Source organism: Cyprinus carpio, chromosome B3 (assembly GCF_018340385.1).
Source record: "Cyprinus carpio isolate SPL01 chromosome B3, ASM1834038v1, whole genome shotgun sequence".
NCBI classification, from domain to species: domain Eukaryota; kingdom Metazoa; phylum Chordata; class Actinopteri; order Cypriniformes; family Cyprinidae; genus Cyprinus; species Cyprinus carpio.
In genome coordinates, this window is record NC_056599.1 from 20,334,802 (window position 1) to 20,358,205 (window position 23,404).

The 23,404-nt window shown below is 36.9% G+C and overlaps 1 protein-coding gene across 3 annotated transcripts in view; it reads right to left on the minus strand.

The window, feature by feature from the left end:
- The window catches only part of LOC109108771 (voltage-dependent T-type calcium channel subunit alpha-1H-like), a 101,439-nt gene that overhangs the window by 13,727 nt on the left and 64,308 nt on the right, over positions 1-23,404 (minus strand). For all 3 annotated transcript variants that reach the window (XM_042720158.1, XM_042720160.1, XM_042720159.1), the window contains 16 exons: positions 21,773-21,865; positions 20,282-21,062; positions 17,728-18,083; positions 10,167-10,318; positions 9,470-9,655; positions 9,138-9,255; positions 7,783-7,938; positions 6,218-6,305; positions 5,693-5,901; positions 4,130-4,507; positions 2,508-2,608; positions 2,283-2,400; positions 2,111-2,179; positions 1,837-2,021; positions 1,383-1,509; positions 1,174-1,299 (listed from right to left, as the gene is read on the minus strand). In XM_042720158.1, the coding sequence (XP_042576092.1) occupies positions 1,174-1,299; positions 1,383-1,509; positions 1,837-2,021; positions 2,111-2,179; positions 2,283-2,400; positions 2,508-2,608; positions 4,130-4,507; positions 5,693-5,901; positions 6,218-6,305; positions 7,783-7,938; positions 9,138-9,255; positions 9,470-9,655; positions 10,167-10,318; positions 17,728-18,083; positions 20,282-21,062; positions 21,773-21,865 (3,243 nt within the window). The remainder of the gene's footprint in view (positions 1-1,173; positions 1,300-1,382; positions 1,510-1,836; positions 2,022-2,110; positions 2,180-2,282; positions 2,401-2,507; positions 2,609-4,129; positions 4,508-5,692; positions 5,902-6,217; positions 6,306-7,782; positions 7,939-9,137; positions 9,256-9,469; positions 9,656-10,166; positions 10,319-17,727; positions 18,084-20,281; positions 21,063-21,772; positions 21,866-23,404) is intronic.

Sequence of the window (23,404 nt, forward strand, 5' to 3'; positions counted from 1 at the left end):
GCATTGACATTTGTCAACCTTAAAAAAAAAGAAAAACAAAAGCGCATCCACAAAAGTGCATAGGGCATAGAGATTTCACTTAAATTATATAGTTTAACATAAAATAAATAATAATAAACTTAAAATGATTTCCAGTTTGCACTACTCAACATGTCTTACCCTCCTCTAAAGTATATACAGTATCTTCTCACTTGTCTTTGTTTAATGTCTATTTGTCTTTTCTATTTGTTATGTAAGGGCATTAGTGGGAGATTCTTGATAAACAGAAGCATCTCTGACTTCTCACACTCAATTCTGTGTTTTTTTTTTTTTTGTCATTTGCAGCAGCAGGAAATAAATGCTCACTGTCTGTGCTGGGGCAACGGGCTGACAGGTATTTCCGTGCAAGTGAGGCAAGGTCTGGGAACTGGGATTTATTTAACTTAGGCTTAGCGCTAGTAGCTGCTGCCGCGGCTGCTTTTAGTACAGCTTCGCAGTTTTAAAGCTGCAGTCACTTTCACTCGGAAAGTGGATGAATCTCAAAAAAATCTGACTGATTGATTAATTTACCAGCAAGAGTACTTTATTGGATTTAATTTTCAGATATCATTTATTTATCGGAGCAATAAAAATGACATAATTTTCACCCATATCGCCCAATAATTTATCTGTCCGATAAATATCGTGCATCCGATAAAATTGTTGTATTTTTTAATTTATAGTAAGTTATTTTATATTCCTTGATGTACATTCACAATAGTACCACGATGCATTCCTCTCTTTGCAAACAAGTCTCAGTGCATCCAGTTTCTATGCCAGAACGCTGACTCCTGCATCAGCAGCACTGCATGCATGCATTGTGGTACTTTCATGAACCTGCATAAAAGACTGACAGGGAAGAGAAGAAATTGTTGAATAAAGTTATTTTTATTTTCATTGCCTCAAAAAGTATTCTCATAGCTTCATAATGTTACAGTTGAATTACTGATGTCACATGGACTATTTTAATGACCTCCTTACTACTTTTTTGTGTTACTGTCTAAGCAGGGTCAGAAAGCTCTCAGATTTCATCAAAAATATCTTAATTTGTGTTTCGAAGATGAACGAACGTCTTAGAACTGCATGAGGGTGAGTAATTAATTTTTGGGTGAACTATCACTTTAAAATCTGTCCAAACCAATCAACAACACTTACCTGTCCCAAGTTGTCAAAGTTGTACTTTCTCCGAATCCATTTGTAGTTTGCTTGAAGACAATCAGACTTATTGGTGATGTTTTTGGTGTCGCCACCTTCACAATGGTAAAACTTTCCTTTGAAGAGCTGTAATTGATAATATCGCAACTGCGTTATCTGAAAATCCCTCACATTTCTGTTGAAAAGCATGTAGCATTTGAAGTAATTACCTGAACTCCAAGAATGCCAAAGACAATAAAGAAGGCACAGCAGATCAGCACAATGTTCCCAATGGGTCTCAGGGACGTTATTAGTGTTTCCACCACCAGCTTCAGTCCAGGAGCGCGACTAATCACTCTATTTATGTGAAAAAACAAAGACGCAACCTATTTCACCCTGTTTGAATTCCAGGAACATTTATGTAATGGTACAATTGTCTGGTGCAAACCTTTAAGATCAATAAACCTGCTTAGTTTTACCTCTAAAATAATTCAAGGATAATAGACTTAATTTTGCAACTCTTTAGTTGAATCGGTAAGTGAGAAGGGGTTTTTAGCGTGTAGAGATAATGCAACCACATAATTAACCTTCAGTTCATTCCTTAACTGGAGCAATGACCATGTAGTGGATTTCATTGATTGCTTGAGCCTCAGACAGGCTCATTGTGACCTTTCGCTGGCTCACCTCAGCGGCCGCAGAGTTCTCAGCAGACGAAGAACCCTCAGGATGCCAAGGATTCGGTTTCCACCAGTATAGGCCAGAGAGACCAGAATGTCAATGAGAGAGACAGAGACCAGCACCCCATCCAGAACATTCCAGGTGCTCTGCAGATAACTATGCTTCCCAGCACAGAAGCCGAGGGCCACCACCTTTAACACAAGCCATATCACATCTGTAAGAGGGTTTTGTGGAATGAATACTCCTTATACAGTATATAGAGACAAAACCTGTACCATACCTTCACAGTCATTTCAGCAACAAAAATCACAGTGAAAACATAATTGGAGATACTGAGGAACCTTCGCTCCTGAAATGAAGAACAAAAGGACATACTGTATTATACAACCAGTAAGCATGACAACACCAAATATTAGATGCAAATGGCCATGACTGCACTTAAGCAAACTTACGGATGGCTGAATAGAGGGTCTTTCCAGAGCAATGGTAATGCAGTTTAGGAAGATGAATACCAAGACTACATGATCAAACAACTTGTGCGAAATTAACCTTTGACACATCATCCGAAACCTAGGACAGAATTGTATAACAATATTGCATTTCAAAATTGAATGTGAAACTTTGAAAGCAAAGCAGTGATTGGTAATCAGCTGTTGTTGGAGATGGCAAATGCTTACTTGTTCTGAGGAGAGAACAGGTAAAGGGACCACTCTTCATGATCTTTACACCACTTAGGTTTATATGCCTCAAACGTCCTCTTGAGACGGAACCAGAAGCTCTGTAACCCACAAGAGAGCTGTATAAGCAAATTGAACAAGAACTACAGCTAATTACTACAGCTCTAAACACTAACTACAGCATTGTCAGGAGTTTAAAGTGTTTAGTGTAGATAAGAACCTCGGTTATAAACATTACGCTAATGGTCTCGATTCAATATATCAATAAAGAGGGATTCAAATGGATGCTTGTTTAAATTTGATGAATTACCATTTTGTAGCCTAAACATAACTGTTTATTTTGCAAATGTGTTTTCTGCAATATACATTTTGCACAATTAAAATCCTTTTTGTCTAAATGTCTAATTAAGGCCAGGTACTTGGCTATTAAGATGGATTAACTTGAAGAAATTACACTATCAAGAAGCTGTAATTATGTGGATGGTAATACAATTGTGGGAAATCATTATAATAACATTTCCAACTAACATCCAATTGTTCATTTAAAGCACTAACAATTTTATGCAGTTTTTATGGACTTTTTTCATGTACTAAATTATGTTGTTTCAGTTAACACCATGCAACACCTTTCAAACAACTGAAAGTGTTTTTTTTTTTCTACAGCTCAGTAGTGGCTCCATGATGAATAACTCAAATTTCTTTTGCAAGAAAAAATTATAATAATTTCCGGAACATAAAAGACAACTTTTTTTTTTACTTTTATTCATTTAGCAGATGCTTTTTCCAAAGCGACTTATCATTCATTAGTTTGGAGTTGGTAAGATTTTTTATTTTTTTAAATAAAGTCTCTTATACTCTCATCAAGGATACATTTGATCAAAAATAAACAGTAAAAACAGCAATATTGTGAGATATTATTACAATTTAAAATAAAAATCTACTTTCTATGTTACTTTTCTGTTTTTCAAATATTAAAGCTGACTTTTTAAGCTGTCATTACTCCAGGCTTCAGTGTCACATGGTCCTTCAGAAATCAGCCTAATATGTTCTGATTAATATGCTGCTCAAGAAACATTTCTTATTAATAATTTTGAAAACAGTTGTGCAGCTTAATACTTTTATGGAAACCATAATATAATAATTATTTCAGGATTCTTTGATGAATAGAAACGTCAAAAGAACAGCACAGAACAGAAGTATAAACTTGTATTTATTTTTTTTTCTAAAAAAAAAAAATCAAAACATTTTAAAGATTACTACTATTCTAAAATAAGTAATAATAATAAACAAAAAAGAATAAGTTGTGCATGTCCAGACTTTTGACTGGTTGTTTATGTTAGTTGTATGTAAGCCTGTATTATAGCCCTGTTGGTTTCTGTTTATTTCACAGCACTTGAAACTCAATTTCAAGACGAGGCCAGATATCATCACTCTGACACCAATAAAGGTCACTTTCACCCACCAAGAAAAACAATTACTGCCTTCAGACGACGGTGCTGAATCAATCACAGCATGACAATTAGTCTCCTCACAAGACAAACCCCTGGGAAGACATCTTCGAAAAGCAAGTCATAAGCACTGCCTGACTATAACAAACAACACAGCATTTAACCATAACTTACATCATCCATGTCCTCCTCTGCAATGGAGTCTTCCTTGCTGAGGTTGGCGGACAGGTCAGTGGGCAGGTGCAGGCTTCTTCCATTGCAGTCATGGTAGTCTCCCAGTGAGCTGAAGCTGGGGGTTTGGGGCAGCTCAGGGATATCTAGAGAGCTGGGATGCTGCAGTGAGCTACCACTGATATTGGCCAGCCTCTCCCCCTCCAAGTCTTCGTCCTCAAAGCTGCCCCTGCCGTCCCCAGACAGCAGAGACTCCCTCTCCCCAGACGTGTCCTTCCTTTTCAAACTCGGCGCCCGTCCTAAGCTGTTCCAGCTTGACCTGCGGCTGCCCCAGTTACTGCCTGAGCCCCGGGGGTGGCATGGAGATCTTCTTGGGCTAGTCTGGGATAGTAAAGGAATATGCCTATGTTACACATATTGCTTGTTCCTGTACTACAGTCAGGGGCGTTTCTAGCCTTCCAGTAGTACTGGGGCACATCGAAAAGTGTCCCCATATTTAGAATTTTTTTTTTTTTGACTATGTTTTGTATATAAATTGGCTTTACCTGCAGGAGAGAGTTGTTTATAAGCTGTACACGCAATAAAAAGCTGCTTTGTCACTGACAAATAATAGAAGACATTGGCGAGTTTTGTTTCCTACAGTGGATTTAAGGAACATATCCACCTCATCCATTCTTTGATTGTGTGTTTTCTGTCTTATAAAGTAATCCCTTTAAGGTTTTGGTGAGAGAAACAGTTGCAAATGATTCATTGGATGAGTGAACTGTCCGAACGAATCAAAGTGAATCATGAACAATTGAAACATTTGACTGATTAGATTAAAAGCATCATTCCTGGGTAAAAATGGCATCATTCTGATTCTAAGCAGCTGATAAAAAAGAATACAGTTTTATTAATAATATTTTAATGGGGAACAGCAGTATTTTACTCAGGCTCATGGCCCTGTGTCTAGCAATGCCCCTGACTACAGTAAAATAAATAGCAATAAACAGTTTAAAAACCCCACAAAATGACATTTATGCATTTGACAGACACTTTTAAAGAGACATTACATTAAAGGTATGAGTCAGTGGCAAACAATGAAGAAACAAAAAAATTAAGAAAATAGTTTAAGAACATGTGCCTTGTTTGTAAAAAAAAAAAAATGTGTTCTTCATATTTATGTTGGTTTCATTTTATTTTGAGAAAGCATACCACTTTCAGGAAAGGTTTAAATTTAATGAATATAAAAATATCATGAGGTGCAACTATCAAACAGAAAGTGATGTCATGTTTAATCATGTTTTAAAATATATTTAAAATATATTCTACATTACTTTGTCAAGGTAAAATATTATAGAAAATAAAATATCATGAATTTTTAATTAATAATTTTTTTTTTTTTCGGGGGTGTAGAACATGACATCACGTAGTAACCTGAACTAACCTACGTATGTCATAATGACAAATGAAGATAACACTTCCTGTTTAATGTTCTTTTCACAACTACTGTATGTTAAAGCAATCTATATGTGATGTCACTGTAATGGACACCTGATTGTAATTTAACAGCTGTTTTTTTCTTACCAGGGATTTTTGATCAAAAGCATTTGGATCTATTGAGATGCCACTGCCCCGTCTGGACTCGGTCAAACCAAACACTGACTCGGGGCCGAGCGAGCTCTTCGGAGTGGGCATGGGGGTGGCAGCAGTGCGCATGATGATTGGAGGGGGCAAAGTGCCTCGAAGATCCACATGCCCATTTGCTGACATCATCAGAGAGTACATCTTCAACTCTATTGGTGGAAGTAAAAGAGTTTATTCAAAGAAAGTCATCACCATCCAGTAAATAAAATAAAAAACGATTATCCATGAATGACAAAGTAGTAAATGTAAATGGAAGGAGGACACATACATTTCCTCCAGTAGATTCATATATCTGAAATGGTAATGTGTCTCTAGAGGACCACTGCCCTCTTTAATGGGGTCTGAAATGAACTTAACTATATGCCTGAATGAACAGGCTAAGAATAGGAGAAATCTATGTTGTGTAAAAAGTGTGCATTTTACATGTCAGCCAGCAATAACATTTTATGTGTAAGAGAAAGTAACCTGTAGCTCGTAATTCCCCCAGCTTCTCTTCCTCTTCAAAGTTCATTGAGCGCTTTTCCTCATCCGCATCTGACTTGTTAGCATCTCCCTGCAAAGCACAAGAGCTTTCTGTGGACAGCTCCCAGTATTTCAGTAACCGCTCAGCCCACTAAAGTGTTATTCAGGATGCAGTGAAGCCAAACAGGAGCCGTTCTCTCAGAGGACGTCGGCCTCTGGCATCAACAACAGACTGGCCTTCACTCAGTCACAGCCTGCTGTGCATACAGACAGCTGTGGTGCCCATATTATCAGTACTCTGCTTCCCTGTTAGACCTCGATTGCGGTTAGGGTTGTGCGAAGTTGGTGTTTGTTTTAGCCTTTGCAGGTTTACACCTACTAATAACAAGTTCACAATTCACACAGTCCCCAGCATGACAGATGGGCCAAACACTGCAGCACTGTATCAGCAAAGCAGTTTAACTCCCCAGACTATCTGGAGAAAGCAGCTACTTTGTTTGTGCACAGATCTGCATGCTTAAGAAGCCAAATTCTGTAAATCCCTGAAGCACAAGTTCAACTTGTGTGGCACAGGTTTACCTTCTTCAAGGAGCGACCAAATTTGCATATTAGCTACATATTTAGATTTTGAATTAACATATATAATGTACAGTATGTTAGATTTAATTCCTATTTGATATTTAATTAATTTCTATTTTGTAGATAATATAAACCTTACATGTACAAAACAAGTTGTGAGGACTGTGAAAAATGGCACAAGCGTCTTCATGCTTGTTAAGATAAATCTGAAGTAATGAACACAAAGGCTTACAATTGTTTTTCATTTTAGCTGCAGATTTAGACATGGAGTTGATTTATTGTTTATAAGATGTACTGTAGATTTTGATGTTTTATATTTATTTTTATACATTCGTGTTGTAACAAAAAGCAGTTAATTGGAGCACATTCTTTACTTTTTTTCATTTGATGCTGTATTAATTTATGTATTTAAAATGTCCCAATATTTTGACAGTATTTTGTCAAAATTTATGTTTCGGGTGTTTGGATATAAATTGGCTTTACCTGGATTACAGTTGTTCACTAGCTGCATGTGCAATAAAAAACTGCTTTGTTACTATAACAAACAATAGAAGAGATTTGCGAGTTTTGTTTCCCACAGTGAATTTAAGGTAAATATCCACCTCGTCCAACATTTTTGTCTGTCTTATAAAGTATCCCATTACCATTTGGTGTAAGAAACCAGTGCAAACGATTCAGTGCCTGAGTGAACTGTTCAAATGAATCAAACTGAATCACGAACAATTGTAAAGTTTGACCGATTAAATCGAAAAAGTCATTAATTTGCAAAAATAGTTCTGTTTCATTCTGATTTTCACCAGCTGATAGAAAACACAGGTCTTGACTGCTGAAATATTATTTGGAAGAATGATACTTATTTTTATGTCGACTGCAGTGAGCAATGAGGCTTAACTCCCCAGACTATCTGAAGAAAGCAACCGCTTTGTGCACATATCTTTAGAAAATAAACACTACTGAAACTGAGCCAGCTGAAGTAAATGTTTTGTTACCTCTGCCTGAAATCCCTCCACTAAGATGGCCACCAGTAGGTTAAAGAGCACATAATTCCCAAAAGTCATCAGAGCCACAAAGTAAAGAGCCGCCCATGGGGTGGTGGAAGCCATTCCATTATAGAGGACCACGTTCCAGTCTTCCTGGGTCAGGATCTGAAGTACAAACGTAAGCAGTTTGAGAAACAGATGAGGACAGAGAGAGACAGAGAGTAAATAAAAAATCTGCGATGTATCAATTAAATGTGTAATAGAGTAGTGTTTTGTACATGTAATTTCCTGCATCTGAATTACATAGTGGGGGAAATTAATACAGAATTTGATGCCGGAGGTCCAATTTGAGTAGTTTTTTTGTGATGATACTGTACAAACTATTCAAAGTTACTTACTTAAGTGAAAGTAATTGGCTGTCCCAGTCTAGCAATTAAGTCTTTTTTTAACTGCAAAATAATGTTGTAATAATCTAATGAGAATAGCTGCAGTACAGCATTATACAGATACAGTGCAGGTTCAGCTTCATCAAAGGAAATTGTGCTAATGCAGGAAATAATGCACACAAAGGCCTTCCATTGTAGTCAGCTGCATAGTAGCTACTATATAGCTCAAGATATTGATATGGAGTTTATAAACAGGTTTATGGGATATACAAATATGTATAATATCATAAATAACCCTAACCTGAGAGACATAAGCAATTTATTTATTTATGGCGAGTGTTGGGGAGTAACTAGGTACATAACAGTGTAATGTAATTTGATTACGAAGTAAATGTAATCCATTGCATTTACTGAGAAAAAATGTGTAATTAAATTACAGTTACTTATATGTTAATGATTACAAAGGAGGTTACATCTAATATTTTTTGTAAAAAGTAGGATATTGTTGCTTTGCTGTTTTGATGTGGACAATGTTTTTAAAGGCCATTTAGTGAAGTGATGCTATTCCAATGCTATGGATTGGTTCTCTTGTTTGAATTTGCAGTGCACCACTTCTGCCAGTTATTGTACATCAATGCACAACCCGTCTGAGAGTTGCTTAACTGATTAACAGTTGAAAACATTTGCTAAAAATTTAAAGAAGTAATCAGCTACATACAAAATAATGATTCATATTAAGGACAGGTCTACGCTGTTTGAGGTCTACACAACTTTGAAATCATTTTTCAAAGCTGTAATCAAAAAGATTTTTGGATTAAGTAAAAATTTAGAATTTAATTCAGTGTGTTACTTGCTATTTCTTTGTAATTATTGTGAAATTTACAAGCAATTTCTTAGTGAAAATTGTCTACACCCATTTTTTCTCCCAGTGTATGCATTGCCTAACCCCAGCACAGCCAGCACAGTCTCTCTTCTGACCTGAAACACAGTGACAATGGCCCACAGCAGGGAATCAAAGTTTTTCCTGTCTGGAATGGTGTCTCCATTCTCCATTTTCAGGCTGAATTTGCATCCAAAGAGATGCATTCCAAGAATGCTGTATTGACAGTAAAAGAAAAATGCAATATATAAACATTTGTGCTAATTCCAAAAATATGCTGATGACAAGACAACACATTTTCAGCACATTACTATTCACAAACTCGGATTAATGTTGCACAGTGTTTTCTAAAGTCAAGATTATAGTCTTGGTGACACTGCACACCAAGCTCTGTTCTAATTGCCTGATGAGCTGTGGGTGTGGTCTGCACCTGAATGTGAAGATGAAGAGCATGAGCAGCATGCAGAATGTAGCCACATTGTCCATGGTCTTCATCAGGACCACCAGCTGTCTGCGCAGAGCAGGGAGGAAGCGCACCAGTTTGAGCACACGCAGGAGACGAAACGTCCTCAGCACTGACAGACCCCCATCCGCCTGCCCTATGATCTCCCAAACACTGTCACAGAAACACATGGTTATATTTAATGCATTCCTATATATAAAAGTTCAGATAAAATAAAATAAAAAATCATAACCTCAACAATGCTTACATATGTTTAAATGCATTTTGTATTTAAAAAACAATTCTCACTATCCTTCATAGTAGCTTATGGGTAGCTGATGCATAACATCCATTTTTTTTAATTACTACAATTTTAGGTCATTTTTATAGATTTTTTTAACATTCCATATTTTTCATTTCATAATTGCAATATATATATTGCTATTTTTTTGTTTTGTTTTTTATTTACATATTTGATTATACACTAAATGTTTAGGGCCAAATTGTAATGATTTTACAATATTACTGTTTTTTACTGTATTATTATCCAAATAAACCCAGCTTTGGTTTATTTAAAAAACAATAATGACTTTAATGCAATAATGCATTGTTTATTAAGTAAGTTTAGTATATTAATAATTATTATATAAGATATAGACACATATAGATAAATAACAGGTCTTACCTTATGACTACAATAATCCCATCAAAGATGTTGTAGGGGTTCTTGATATAGCCAAACATGCCAAAGGCCAGTAGTTTGAAGAGCATTTCGAGGACAAACATGCTAGTGAAGACGATGTTGCTAATCTCCAGAATGTTTGTCAGCTCCTCAGGCTGTGAGAGGAAACAGAGCCACACCTCAATACCTTCCAGGCCAAAGTCATGCCAAGATACTGCTGGGAATATAACACATGAGTGACCTTAAGCACTGACCCTCATAATGGCACCTTCACACACCTTTACTCTCACAACATCACATGAAACACCTGAGGGTGGGAGTCAGACTACTGTATATAAACACAGAGAACTGCAGCACACTCGAATTATAAATGAACAGTTTTATGTAACACAATACCTCTGGGCCAAATAATAAAGATATTTCCAAGCAATTACGATTGTTCATCTTCACACAAACAGCTCCAGGGCTGAGGTTAAACAAGCAAAATAAAACCCAAAGCATTATAAGCGCTTTTCTTGAGAGCAAAGCAATGCAGATCAATCCGACAGACATTACCTCTAAAATCTGTCCAGCATGAGCAGTTTCAGGGCCAGAGAATTAGTCTCCTTACATTTGCTGATGCAGACTATACCAGTTGAAGAACTGAAGAATAACTCTTCAGTTCTTTAGCATAGTGCAAATCAATAAACACATTTTAAAGGAAGCATCAATGATATGAGCCTCTTGCTTCTGCTGGCCATTATAAGAGCAGCAACCCTCAGCATTCACCTGGATACGGCTCACCTTAACACACGGTTATAAAATCAATACGTCAGACTGGTAGACAATCACCATCGCTTATGGGCAAGCTGAAAGTGACTGTGTTAAACATGTCAGTTTAGAAAGATAACACCAGTGTACATTTGAGCCTAAAGGGTTTCACTGCTCTTGTCTTATCTGTGCTTTTAAAGACACATAAACCTGCATTAGTGCATTAGATATCATTAAGTAGCCTAACAATTCTTTTACAGTATTTAATAATGTTAATGTAATTTCTACATACACACGTTGTATAAATTAACATTAATGTATTATTAACAAACAAAGAACTTTATTGTAAAATGTTACCAATTAAATATGTTTCTATTACAACAGAAGCTATCTATACTTATCTCATAATTGAAATATATGCCTTGCAGGTATAAACCATATCCAGCAAATAACTGAAGTAAAACTGAGCTGACAGGTCACCACTAGGGGGCTCCACAGCCTCTGCTGCCTGCATTGATCTACATACATTAATCAACGTACTTCATGAATATTTATATGCCACTTCCCCAGACTGCTTGTTACCCAGGAACAACAGATTAGTAATGGATTAGTAAAAGAATAATGAAAACCCTTCATTATACCCTCTTCGGCTGCAATGTTAGATTAGACAAGCATTTTCAGCCTTACGGGCATCAATCTTTGGTTCTAAACAATTTTAGCATCATCAATTTAGTAGGCTATTTGTACAAGCTTTTGAAAGAAAACAAGATAAACCAAACCAGAAAAACATGCTAGCAGTGTCAACATAAAACAGATGGTAGTCACATTTTCAGTGGGCAAACGTCCATTTAAAGCTTACAATTTATGCAACATATATACATAAACAGATGTGCTTGTTTGTGGTGTCCAACAGGTGCTTTGTGAATCATTATTCCAGCAGCGGACACCACCTCAGGTGCCAAGATAGCTAAAGTGTGCTAACTGTAATATGGTTTGAAATAAAAATATGATGCTAATTTGCCAGAACAACTCTGAAGCAACAGATTCAAAAACATACCAGGGGGCAAAAACATTGTTTAGTTTAATTTTCCTCATAAAGTGAGACACATGCCATTGTGCAGTGCCATAGACTGAGCCCAGTCGTGATGAATTCTAAACACAATCTTCCAGCCTGTGAATAATTTTTCCAACAAAATGGCACATTTTTACAGAGGGGATTAGTGCATTTCTGTTTTAGAAAGTTATACAATTGCACAGCAATGTTATGTCTATAATACACCCTAAACAGACAATCTAGCTCATCCTCTCTTCAACAAAACCATGTAGGGATAGTTCACAAACTAACAAACAACCTCACAACCTAAAAACAAAAATTCTGTCATTATCTACTCACCATCATGTCATTTCAAATGTGCATGACTTTTTTCTCCTCCAAAGCTAAATGTGACAGTATTTTGACCACTTTTCCCCAAACTGAAATAAAGGTTCTTTATAGGCATTGTAAACTTTAACATCCATGGAACCTTTCCATTCTAAAAAAGCTTCTTTATACTGGAAAAAAATAAATAAGAACAATCAGCAAATAGGTAAATTTCTATGTTTCTTACACAAATCTATTGTACGAGGTTAGAAGAGGAATATAGTGTATGGACTATTTTTATGATACGTTTATGGTGCTTTTCATTTCATTTTTTATTTTCGACTTTCGCCATTTACACTACACACAAATCGAATATCCATTCCAGCTTTCCTGAACATGGTCCGTCTGAGTGCAAAGCTACAAATTCCCACTGCTGCTGCATAAAGCACATTTGCTGGACAGAGCAATGGAAAAGCAACGACAGTGAAAATGCATGTTGGGACACTGGGCTTTCAGTGACGGCAACATGGCAGACTAAAGGAGAGTGATGTTAGCAGAGAACGGCTGCACTTCTCCAGAGGGAGTCAGCCGCTGCATCCTTTACTGCCCCATTCCTCCATCATATCCCATGATACATAACACACATCCCCCACTTCTTTACGAACCTCTGAAAGCAGAGCAACTCAGAAAAGGCAAAAGGAATGAAAAACAACAAGACTGTCTGTTACTTTCACGGCTATTTGAGATAATGTTCATCGTTTTGCAGCTCTAAACCATTCAATGACCAGCACAATCCGAAGATAAACAGCATGATGTGTTTGATAAAAACATGTATGATTTTGATGAGAATCTGGGTGAAGCTATACACAGATGTGCTTTGTAAATGAGTATTTGATGCATAACATATCAATGAATGTCTATCTTACATCCTGCTGTAATGGGTGAACACTTTAATTATTTATCCCTCTAGTGACATCAAGTTGAATTGCAATATGTCTGAGCTGCCCGACTGTATGGAGTGAATTTTGTGCCAATATTCACCAAACAAACCTGACTTTCAAACAAACGCAAAGTGATTTGCAAATACAAAACTCTATTTTGGAGAAAATGCAGAGGTATGGACAAATATATGTATTGTGTGCGACAACTGTGTGACTCATTTGCCTTTTTAGGAGGAAACTTGACTTGATTTTCTCACAAATGCGTGCAGGAAGATTTTCTCACGAATGTGTGCAGGCAGACTTTCTCACAAATGCATGCAGGAAGATTTTCTCACAAATGCGTGCAGGCAGATTTTCTCACAAATGCGTGCAGGCAGATTTTCTCACAAATGCGTGCAGGAAGATTTTCTCACAAATGCGTGCAGGAAGATTTTCTCACAAATGCAATTGGACAACTTCAAAAACAACTTCTAGGAAATACAGTAGACATGAGTGGGGAACAGGTGAGTTTCTGTCTTACTATCTCTCACAAGTCTGACTTTATATCTCACAAATTCGAGTTTCTCACGATTCTGAGTTTAAAAAAGTCAGAATTGCAAAACATAAACTCGCAATTGCAAGACAAAACATCAGAATTGTGAGATAAAGAGCACTTACCGCAATTACCTTAATTTTTTTATTCAGTGGTGGAAACAGGCTTCCATACTACAGAATACATTATTCACTTGAAATTTGTTTATTATTCAGTTAAATTGATTAGACATAATAAGACTGGCTTAACAAAAAGTCTAAGTTTGGGGCGGGGCTAGTTGTTTAACCAACTAATGAAGAGTAGAAACTAATGAAGTTTGGAAACTTTTTGGTGATACACACTGCACTTTGGCAAAATAATTTTTTAAATGCATAAATATTTGTTGTAGCCTTTCAATTAATATAATAACAGAAAAGCTTCAAGAATAATAATATACAAAAAAATAAAAACTACTGCCATTAAAAACTATCACTTTGCAATTGGTCACAGAAACAAACAGCCCCACCTTAATCTCATGCCATTGGCTGAGCCACTGTTACTATGTTGTGCTGGTCAGGATGCTCAAACAAGCAGAGGAATGTTTTGATAAACTCACAGAGTCGTTGTGTTTACACCTTCTAGAGATCAGTCAACAAATGCCATACAAATGGCTTCAAAATACTTTTAGAAGGAGAATGGTACATCTCACTGCAAGGATGTGTCAACTTCCCAAAAGTATTTCATGTGAGCTATTTAGCCTCAGAGGTAATGACCATGTCTATCATTTATCAAAGTGAAATAACTGTATGTGCAGTGGAGACATGCATGAGTCTTCGGTGATGGGGTGAACAGTGTCGTAGGCTCTGTGAAGTGACTTTGACTGATGCAGTAATGAAGACTGTCAGTGGCCCCATGTAAATCCGATTAGGTGGCTGATTGACTCGAGAGTGCAGACTCTGCTGAGTTGCTGAGCTTTCTCCTGCTATGCTAAGAGCATTCAGTACATAGATCAATGCAGCCAGCCTTATCTCATTACTGTAATCCTCCCTCCATAACTACTATGGCGACAGTGTCTGTCTATCACATTGTGCAAAGTATTAACTGCAGGCAACTTCTTGCAGTTACATTAATTTTTTTCTTTAGAGCTTGTGGACTATGAAAGCCTGTTTCCAAATTTTTCCACAATAAAAAAGTAACTGAGTGAAATAAAGTCACAAATGTGAAATGTAAAGTTATATTGTCAGATATAAAGTAACATTTTGAGATAAAGTTATATTGTAAGATATAAAGCCACACTGGGAAATAATTTATTTTGCAATAACAAGAAATAAAGTCAAAATGTCAGTAAATAAAGTTTCAGTTGTGATATACTGTATAAAGTCGCAATAACCTTTTTGTTTTGCTCTGAAATGGAAACAGCTTGCCATAATGGACCGTATTTGTGACATGCCGACGACAATTTCATACTGGAAACACATTTACAGTAAATAAATATATAATGAAAGACTAGCCAACAAGCAAGCAGCATCACAAATAGATGCTTAAAACTATCAGACATACTAAAAAAAGAATAACCATAACTCAAAATTGCTGTTTACAGGAACTCTGCGAACCTTACCCACAGAAATGATATTGGTAACACAATCACAAGAAGTTCTTCCATCTATAAAAGTAGACTCACCTCAAAAGACACTTTACAGCTTAAATAACAACCATTTTACTGTAGAATTTATGTTAATTCTTTAAAACAGACCTAAGAATTTCTATGCAAGGAGGTCTCCAAATCCCCAAATCACCATAACAAATGTCTGCTAACTATTTTCACCTCTTCTGCTTCTGGAATAAGGATTAAAAGATCCCTATTACGTGTCTTGGCTTAATTAGACAACATGAACTATTCTTTAAAGTAGCATAATGTTTAAAGATTTTACTTCAGAAGCAGACGTGCTATCTAGGACCCACATTGGTATTCAATAAACTATGCTTTAGACAAAGAGCAACCAATCAATCATATATAATCACACATAATTAAATGTAGGATAAAAGGATTTGTTCAGATCTATTATTAGCATACTTTCCTCCAATTGTTAATATTGCTCTTTCAATGATGTAAAGTCAAGTGTGACACCACAAGGTGCAGCTGAACCTCATTTCTACCAGTCAAGTCAAGTCAAGTCACCTTTATTTATATAGCGCTATAAAACAGATTGTGTCAAAGCAACTGAACAACATTAATTAGGAAAACAGTGTGTCAATAATGCAAAATGACAGTTAATGGCAGTTCATCACTGAATTCAGTGATGTCATCATCCAGCTCAGTTCAGTTTAAATAGTTAATACCAGAGCTGCTAAACATTACTTTAACAACAATCGCTCTCCAAATTGCCTTTTCATTCATTTCAAGTACTACCCACAGTGCAGTTATCAAATCTAGTGCAATTTACATTGAGCAGAAATGTTTATTCTGCCAGCCTTGTTGAGCCAGTTTTTTATTTTTTTTTTACCTGTCCTGCCCATTTTCAAGTTGGCCCACCATAAAATATGCATCTGTGTCTGTGTCAAAAATATAGCTTTTTGAACGTTAAAAATATATTAACAATTATATAAATGAATAACAGAAATTTACCACCAATGAAATTCTGATGAGGAATATGTTATGATATGGTGTGTTCTATTGCTTTGTTTCTTTGTTTGCTTTGTTTCCTTACAACTGATTAATTTTGTAAGTTTCTAGTCCGTATATTTAAAAATTCTACAGAGAGAAAATTATAAAAACATTTTACTGGAAACAATGACATATACAGTAGGGCCAGATTTACTATCAGCTTGTGACAGTGCAAACCCTCATTTGGCATTAGTAAAAAACAGTGTTTTTTTAAAGACACACAGTGGGAAATTAGCGCTGAAAAGGCGTGGACAGTTATTTTGCGACTCACCTTATTGAATATGCATTTGTAGGAGTTTCCCTTTTGATCTGTAAATTTATAGGGGGAGCATATTTAAATGGATCACGCAACGTGATTTACTAAGATTTGCGTTTGTCAGTTTACTGGTATTGCAGCATTATTTATAAATATTATTTATAAATATGCAAAAAAAGCATGTTTTAAAGAAGCGGTAATTTGCACTGCTCTTGGTAGATTGTGCTGGTCATTATAGAAATTAGATGTTGTGATACTTCTAAGACTTTGCCAACTCCTTTGACAGCCTCATTTGTGTCAGAAATTTTGATGACATTTAAATGAGCAGAATTTCTAACAATTAGTTCATTACAGAATACCAAATGTTCATGTTTGCAAGACATAAAATGCATGTTACTTGGCACTTGAAGCAACTGGCTGAAATCCTGGATGTAGGCCATCGAGCCATTCTTACTGTTTATCCAAGATTGAGTATTTATTTTATTTATTATACAACAATGTCAGTAAATGTTTAATTTCCCCTCATAAAAAGTATTCAGTTTATACACAAGACTCCTCTACACAATACCAGCAGCAGGAAATATCAGTACTGTAACCACTTTATATGATATCAAGCATCCACACACATTGCTTACTGTGAGACCTCTATCCGATTGGCTAAATGTCAAACCACTGGATTAGGTATGAAACCAAGAGTAGTAACATCGCAACTTGAAACGACATGGCTATAAGAGATAGATATGCAGTCCGAGGCACTGCAGCACAACACAGTTATATAACCAGGAGATCTGTTCACCCAATAAGGCTATGAATCCTCATCACTGTTTATGAATGAAAAATAAATAGCAAGCTAATCCCAGCGCATACCACCAATGAAATTCTGATGAGGAATATGTTATGATATGGTGTGTTCTATTGCTTTGTTTCCTTACAAACAGTCATTATAACAAGCATCCTTTTGTTTTTCCTGACCACCAATCAATATTAAAGTAATATAAGTCCTGTCTGACAGCAGATGAAAAACACATGGATTGTTAGGAAATATCAGGCTATTCATTTAAGAAGCCACACTTGCACTCACCTGCTCATGGTATTCAATCCCCATACTCAAGGTGTTGATGAGGATGGCAATCATAATTCCTCGATTAAAGTATTTGCTATCCACTATGCGTCTCAATCTGTCCCGGAAATCATCCCAGTACTGAGCCAGGCGGTTACGCTCCTCCAGGATTTTATGATGGGATCCACGGCAGGGTTTGAACTCTGCTCCATGGGAGAACTCGTACACCACGTCCCCTTCTGATCTGGAGTACTCTGAATCACCAAGCTCCCCATCCATGGTCTCCAGGGCCCTTGCACAGTACGGGCAGTTCAGGAGCTCAAGAAGCAATGGACTGGGCACCACACCAGCCATCTGCAGCAGCACACGACTGTGGCCTACAAGGGAAAAAACGCAGTTGGTCAACAATTAGTCAATGCAATTAAGAAACCCAAAGTATTGCATTTGCTTTATGATGCATCTTTTGTACAAGGGTCATATCTTACACTGATTTTTTTTTTTTTTACTAAAATGTTAATGAAGCATTTGCCAAATGGTACTTTTGCATAAAAAGTAACATTCCCCAACACTTATTTGTCTGTTTCTCTTGTGCATTACTTCCTTCTGGATTGAGGACATCTCTCAGGAGGGACTGATTGTGCATGATGTCTAAAACATTCACATGAGTTATTCTACCTGGCGTCTAATAGCCACAACCACAATGTTTATTGCAAGGTTGCTTTTTTGAATTATGACACACCTAATTGGTTCCATTTTAGCAGTCGAGCCAATAAAACCAGTTACTTCAGCTAGTTTATTAGTCTAGTTAGTAGCTTACTTATCTTGCCATGGTCATGAAAAATAGGCAGTGCTCTATGTGTTCTGTTCAAGTGCTTCACCCTCTCTTGGTCTATGATCTCACAATCTTAAATAAAACTAATCAGTCTAATCAGAGGATGTCTGTGGCTGTACTCTTATACTAATGTGTTGCTTGAGGACGTAATCATACACAGTGGCCCACTTTAGCCTGTGGTAATGAGCCGAAGTGGAGGTGACTCAAGCTGCAATCAAAAATGACTGTTGGCAGAGGTAGTGAATTTGAAGTAAACATGCAGTACATATTCCTGTTGACAGAAACCCACAAATAGTCATTCTGCAACAGACTGATATAGAAATGAAAACTGGGTTGAGCATGAAAAAAGAAATGCCTTGGTTATCTGGGGCTGAACAAACAACATAACGCAAAACCAAATGCACTAAATTCTACTCATTCATTCCAAACATATACAGTACTGGGACCCTGTGGTATATTTTATCACTGTAATGCCTTGAAGTGTTACACATTTAAAGGGATAATACAGAAAAATTAATTTTCTGTCATCTTTCACAACTTCTGAAGCTTTTATGTGAGAAACAAATTTATGTGTGGAACAGGCCATGTTTTAAAGGGATAATTCACTCAAAAACGAAAATTCGGTCATCATTTATTCATCATCATGACATTCTAAATCTTTATGACTTTTGTTCTTTTGCAGAACATAAAAGAAGAGATTTTGAATTATACTTGAAACTAAATGGTTACCATTTACTTCCATTGTATGGACAATAAAAAAAAAAAACTATATTATAAAATATTTATAATTTTATGTTCCACAGAAGTAAGTCATACAATCTTAGAGCATGAGGTTGAGTAATCGATGAAAAGTTTCTGAGTAAACCATCCTTTACAGTCATATTATCTGCACATCATAATTGGTTACAAAATGCACAAGAGCCAATTGCTATCTCCAACCAAGTTTTTCACATTTTTAAAGCGTATTTCTGAAAATTTGCCTGAAGAATGAGTAAAACAGCTCACATAATGAATGCCACTAGTCGACATACAGTATAACTTCTGACTTTTGAAGTAAAAAAAAAAACTGTTAACTCCTTTTTGTTCTTTGTCCAGCATCTTGCCTCATATTCTGTGCCCAAATAGTCAAAACCCATTGTTTATACATATAGAAATACAATAAAATAAAACACAACTTGAATGTGCATTTTGACTTCTCTGGCATTAAACTCCTGAAAAATTCACCTCAGTCTAGTGGATAAAACTTTGAGAAAATACTTCCATTCAAGTTTTCAAATAAAAAAAAACAGCAAGTGACATCTGGCATCACTGAATTGCAAAGGGGAATTAAATAAAAAAAAGAAGTTATATGGGTTTAGAATAAAGATTTTTATATTTGGGTTTCTGGTTACTGCTTAACTAGAATCCCCAGCAGATGAGATCATTGGAAACCAACTGATATTTTCCCTCCAATCACAGAGTAGGCTTACTGCCTATCCATCTGACAAGAGGAATCAAATGTTGGCATAAGATTTCAAAGTGCTTGATAGCCACAGTCTCTAGTGGAGTACTGGCAGTCGCCTCACTTGTTTGAAGACTGTGTTAATGACTTTAACATTTAAAGTACTGATTTTCTGTCACAATGGTAAAGGGCTGCCTAACAATCACTTCTCAGAACGCCTTTCATTATCCTGAAAAGGGCTATGTGAGGTGACTACAACTGGACCTGATATGAAGTGGAAGCAATGGCTATGAAAAACTCACTATGTTCTCCCATGAGCTGGTGCAGCTTCTCAAAGGGATCAGTCACATCACATCCCATATTTTCATCTGACCCCCTCCTTCCTTTTCCTCCAGAACCGCTGCCTGAATAGCTGCAAATGAGGGAGGGCAAGATGGTCGGATAATTCATCCCGCCGTTTAGTCGCCCGAGTGCCGGCACACCCACCGGGGTGCTCGTTTGCCCTTGCGGGGCCTCCTGAAAGTCACCTTGATAAATGCTGTGCACTGACTGAGTCCTGGAAGAAAGACTGTGCATGGCAGTTGGCTGTGAGGACACGGTCAGTTGTGGCCCTGTTGTGATGGACCTCATTTCCAGAGCCTCACCGGGCCCCGAAGCGGTCACAGGACTGGGGCTGCCATTGCTGAGGTGACAGTGCTGTCGTTGGTGCTGTTGGATGAGGCTGTGGATGGAGCGAAGCCACTGTCCGCCGCCCCTGTGCCTGCTGTGACCATTGACCCCCCCGCCGCCTCCTCCTCCTCCCCCACTCAGCCCGCTGTTGGGGTTCACCTTCTTTCTGCGCTTGCTCTGCCAGCCGCTGTAGATGCGGGAAGCGCGGCGCTTCACCTTGCGGTACAGGTGGCTGATGTACCTGAGCATCTCCTCGTAGCAGCTCCCCGGCTCAGAGTAGCTGGCGAGGGTGCTGTCGTTGGAGAGGTAACGTGCTCGCTGCTCCTGCATCAGCTGGTTCTCACGCTGCTTTGTTTCTGAGAACTGGGTTGCTATTACAACCAGGCACAGGTTGATCATGAAGAAGGAACCCACCTGAGACACACAAAAGCCACTTTAGTTTATCATCCTGAGCTAACATAAGAAGTCTTTAAAGAATCTCTTTAATGCCTGTTTTACACCGTACATGTAATTGCCGCATACTATATACACTACCGTTATATTCTGAAATGTTGTTACAATTTAAAATTTCTGTTTGAAAATATTTTTTAATGTAATACAGCCTAATTAAAAAAATTTATGCAAAGCTGAATTTTCAGCATCGTTACTGAACACACGTCACACGATCTTTAAGAAATCATTCTAACTTGCTAATCAAGAAACATTTCTCATTATTATCAATGTCAAAAACAGGTTTGATGCTTAATATTTTTGTGGAAACCACAATTTTTTTCATGATTCTTTGATGAATAAGAGGTTCAAAAGAACAGTATTAATTTAATATTTTGCAGCAATTTAAATGTCTATATATACTCTATATATACTAAATATATATATACATTTTGTTCCCTTGAATGCCATATCTGTCTGAGGTGTAATTCGTTAATTCCATTTAAATTCCTGAGGGATGTAGCACTTTGTTTCAAACCCATAAACTGAATTATAGAGTGAATTATGTCTAACCCTGATATTAAGTTCACAGAAATTACTCTGCATGTTGCAGTTGCCTGCTGCTCTACTCTACTCGTGTATGCAGTGTGAAACAGGCTTTAAACATTAAATACTTTCAATTAGCGTATACTTACTATAATAAGCAATATAAAATATATAAAATTGTAAAAGGAGTGGGCATCCATAACGTAATACATGATGTCCACCCATCCTTCCAAAGTAATAACCTGCAAAAACAGAAGAGAAATTGAGATCAAATGAAGATAAAATGCTGCGAGACAGAAGATCCAAATGATCATTATCTTGATCTTGGCCAAGAAGAATAGCAGTCTCAGGTGCCTGGCTCACATTTCTAACTGTGCAGATGGCTGGTGGCTCAAACACTGCGTTTTGAGAGTTCGTCTGGGGAATGAAAAGCCTCGCAAGTTTAGCATATTGTTTTTCTGCAGGTTTTTGAATAATAAATGAGTTAAACACATTCAAATGTAGAGCACTGCTAATGCACATTGACCTTTCAATCAATTACCTTAATTTTGACACTCAGATCAAAGGCGTCTCTAATTTGTATCTTGAACACAAAGTGTTAGACACTAAAGCTTTTGTAATTGTACTGTTTCTTCCCATCATCTAGAGATTCTTTTTGAAATGTTTTTAGGAGATAAATACTCTCCAGTGAACACAAAGTGCTAATGACATATAAAGTCTTGCAGTTCATGGCACAGAGTGATGCCAGAGGTCTGATTGTTAGTTTGATCGCAGTAAAAGTAGTAATGCAGGGTTAAGTCTGTTAACATTGAGTCATTTGTTTTGGAAGCTCTGCGCCTGCAGCACTGCATTTCATTCTCATCCAGCTGTATCATTTAGCATTAGACCTCATGTTTGAACCCCAGTTCTTTCTATGCTGTCTACTAGATTCATTGTCTGCTTCTAGAAAATAGACATTTTGGTATTTAAAGAGATCCTTTTCTGTTGTTCACATAAAAACAAAAACATGAGTCTTCTTTTTTCGATTTCCACAGTGCATCCACACAGTTGGCTTTAAAACAGCTGATTCAAAACTTATCCACATTTATATTTTGTAAATGCAACTACTGCTAGACACACATTTTTACATACAGTAATTTATTATGGATTTAGCCTATTTTACAGCCATAACAAGCATAATTTAAAAATATTGCTTAAGAGTCCAGTTGGATTTAGTTTTTAATGGATGTCAGTTGGATTGTTTTCAGCTGGTTACAGCACTAATATTCTTGAATATTTCCTTATGTGGGTGTTTCTTCAGCTACTGGGACTTTTGGCCAAGTGGAATTTTAGAAAATAAACTCTCTCACTAGTTTGTCCACTAAAAAGTCCAACAAACCTGCATCACTGGAGAATTCTGTAACTTTTGTCATGTTTTCTGAAAGCCATGAACATGCCTATCACAGGGCTGTTTCCACCACACCTCAAATAATGCAGTACGCTTTATAGCATTCTATGAAGGAAAACTGAATGATAATGAGAATTTTAACACTTTGAGAATGGCCAGCTCCTGGCTAAGTTTAATTTCATAGTTAGCACTTTATGCATCCAAAATACACACAATTGACCCTTCACAAAGATTTGCCATTTTGTACGAAATTCAAACAATAAATACCATGTGTGGCTCTTTAATGTGTCGTGACAGATCGCTGTAGCTTCTCAGTTCAAGCGGCACGTGAACCGATCATCTCTTCCTCTTTATTAGTTATATCGCGAAATAAACATGAATGAACATTAGAAGG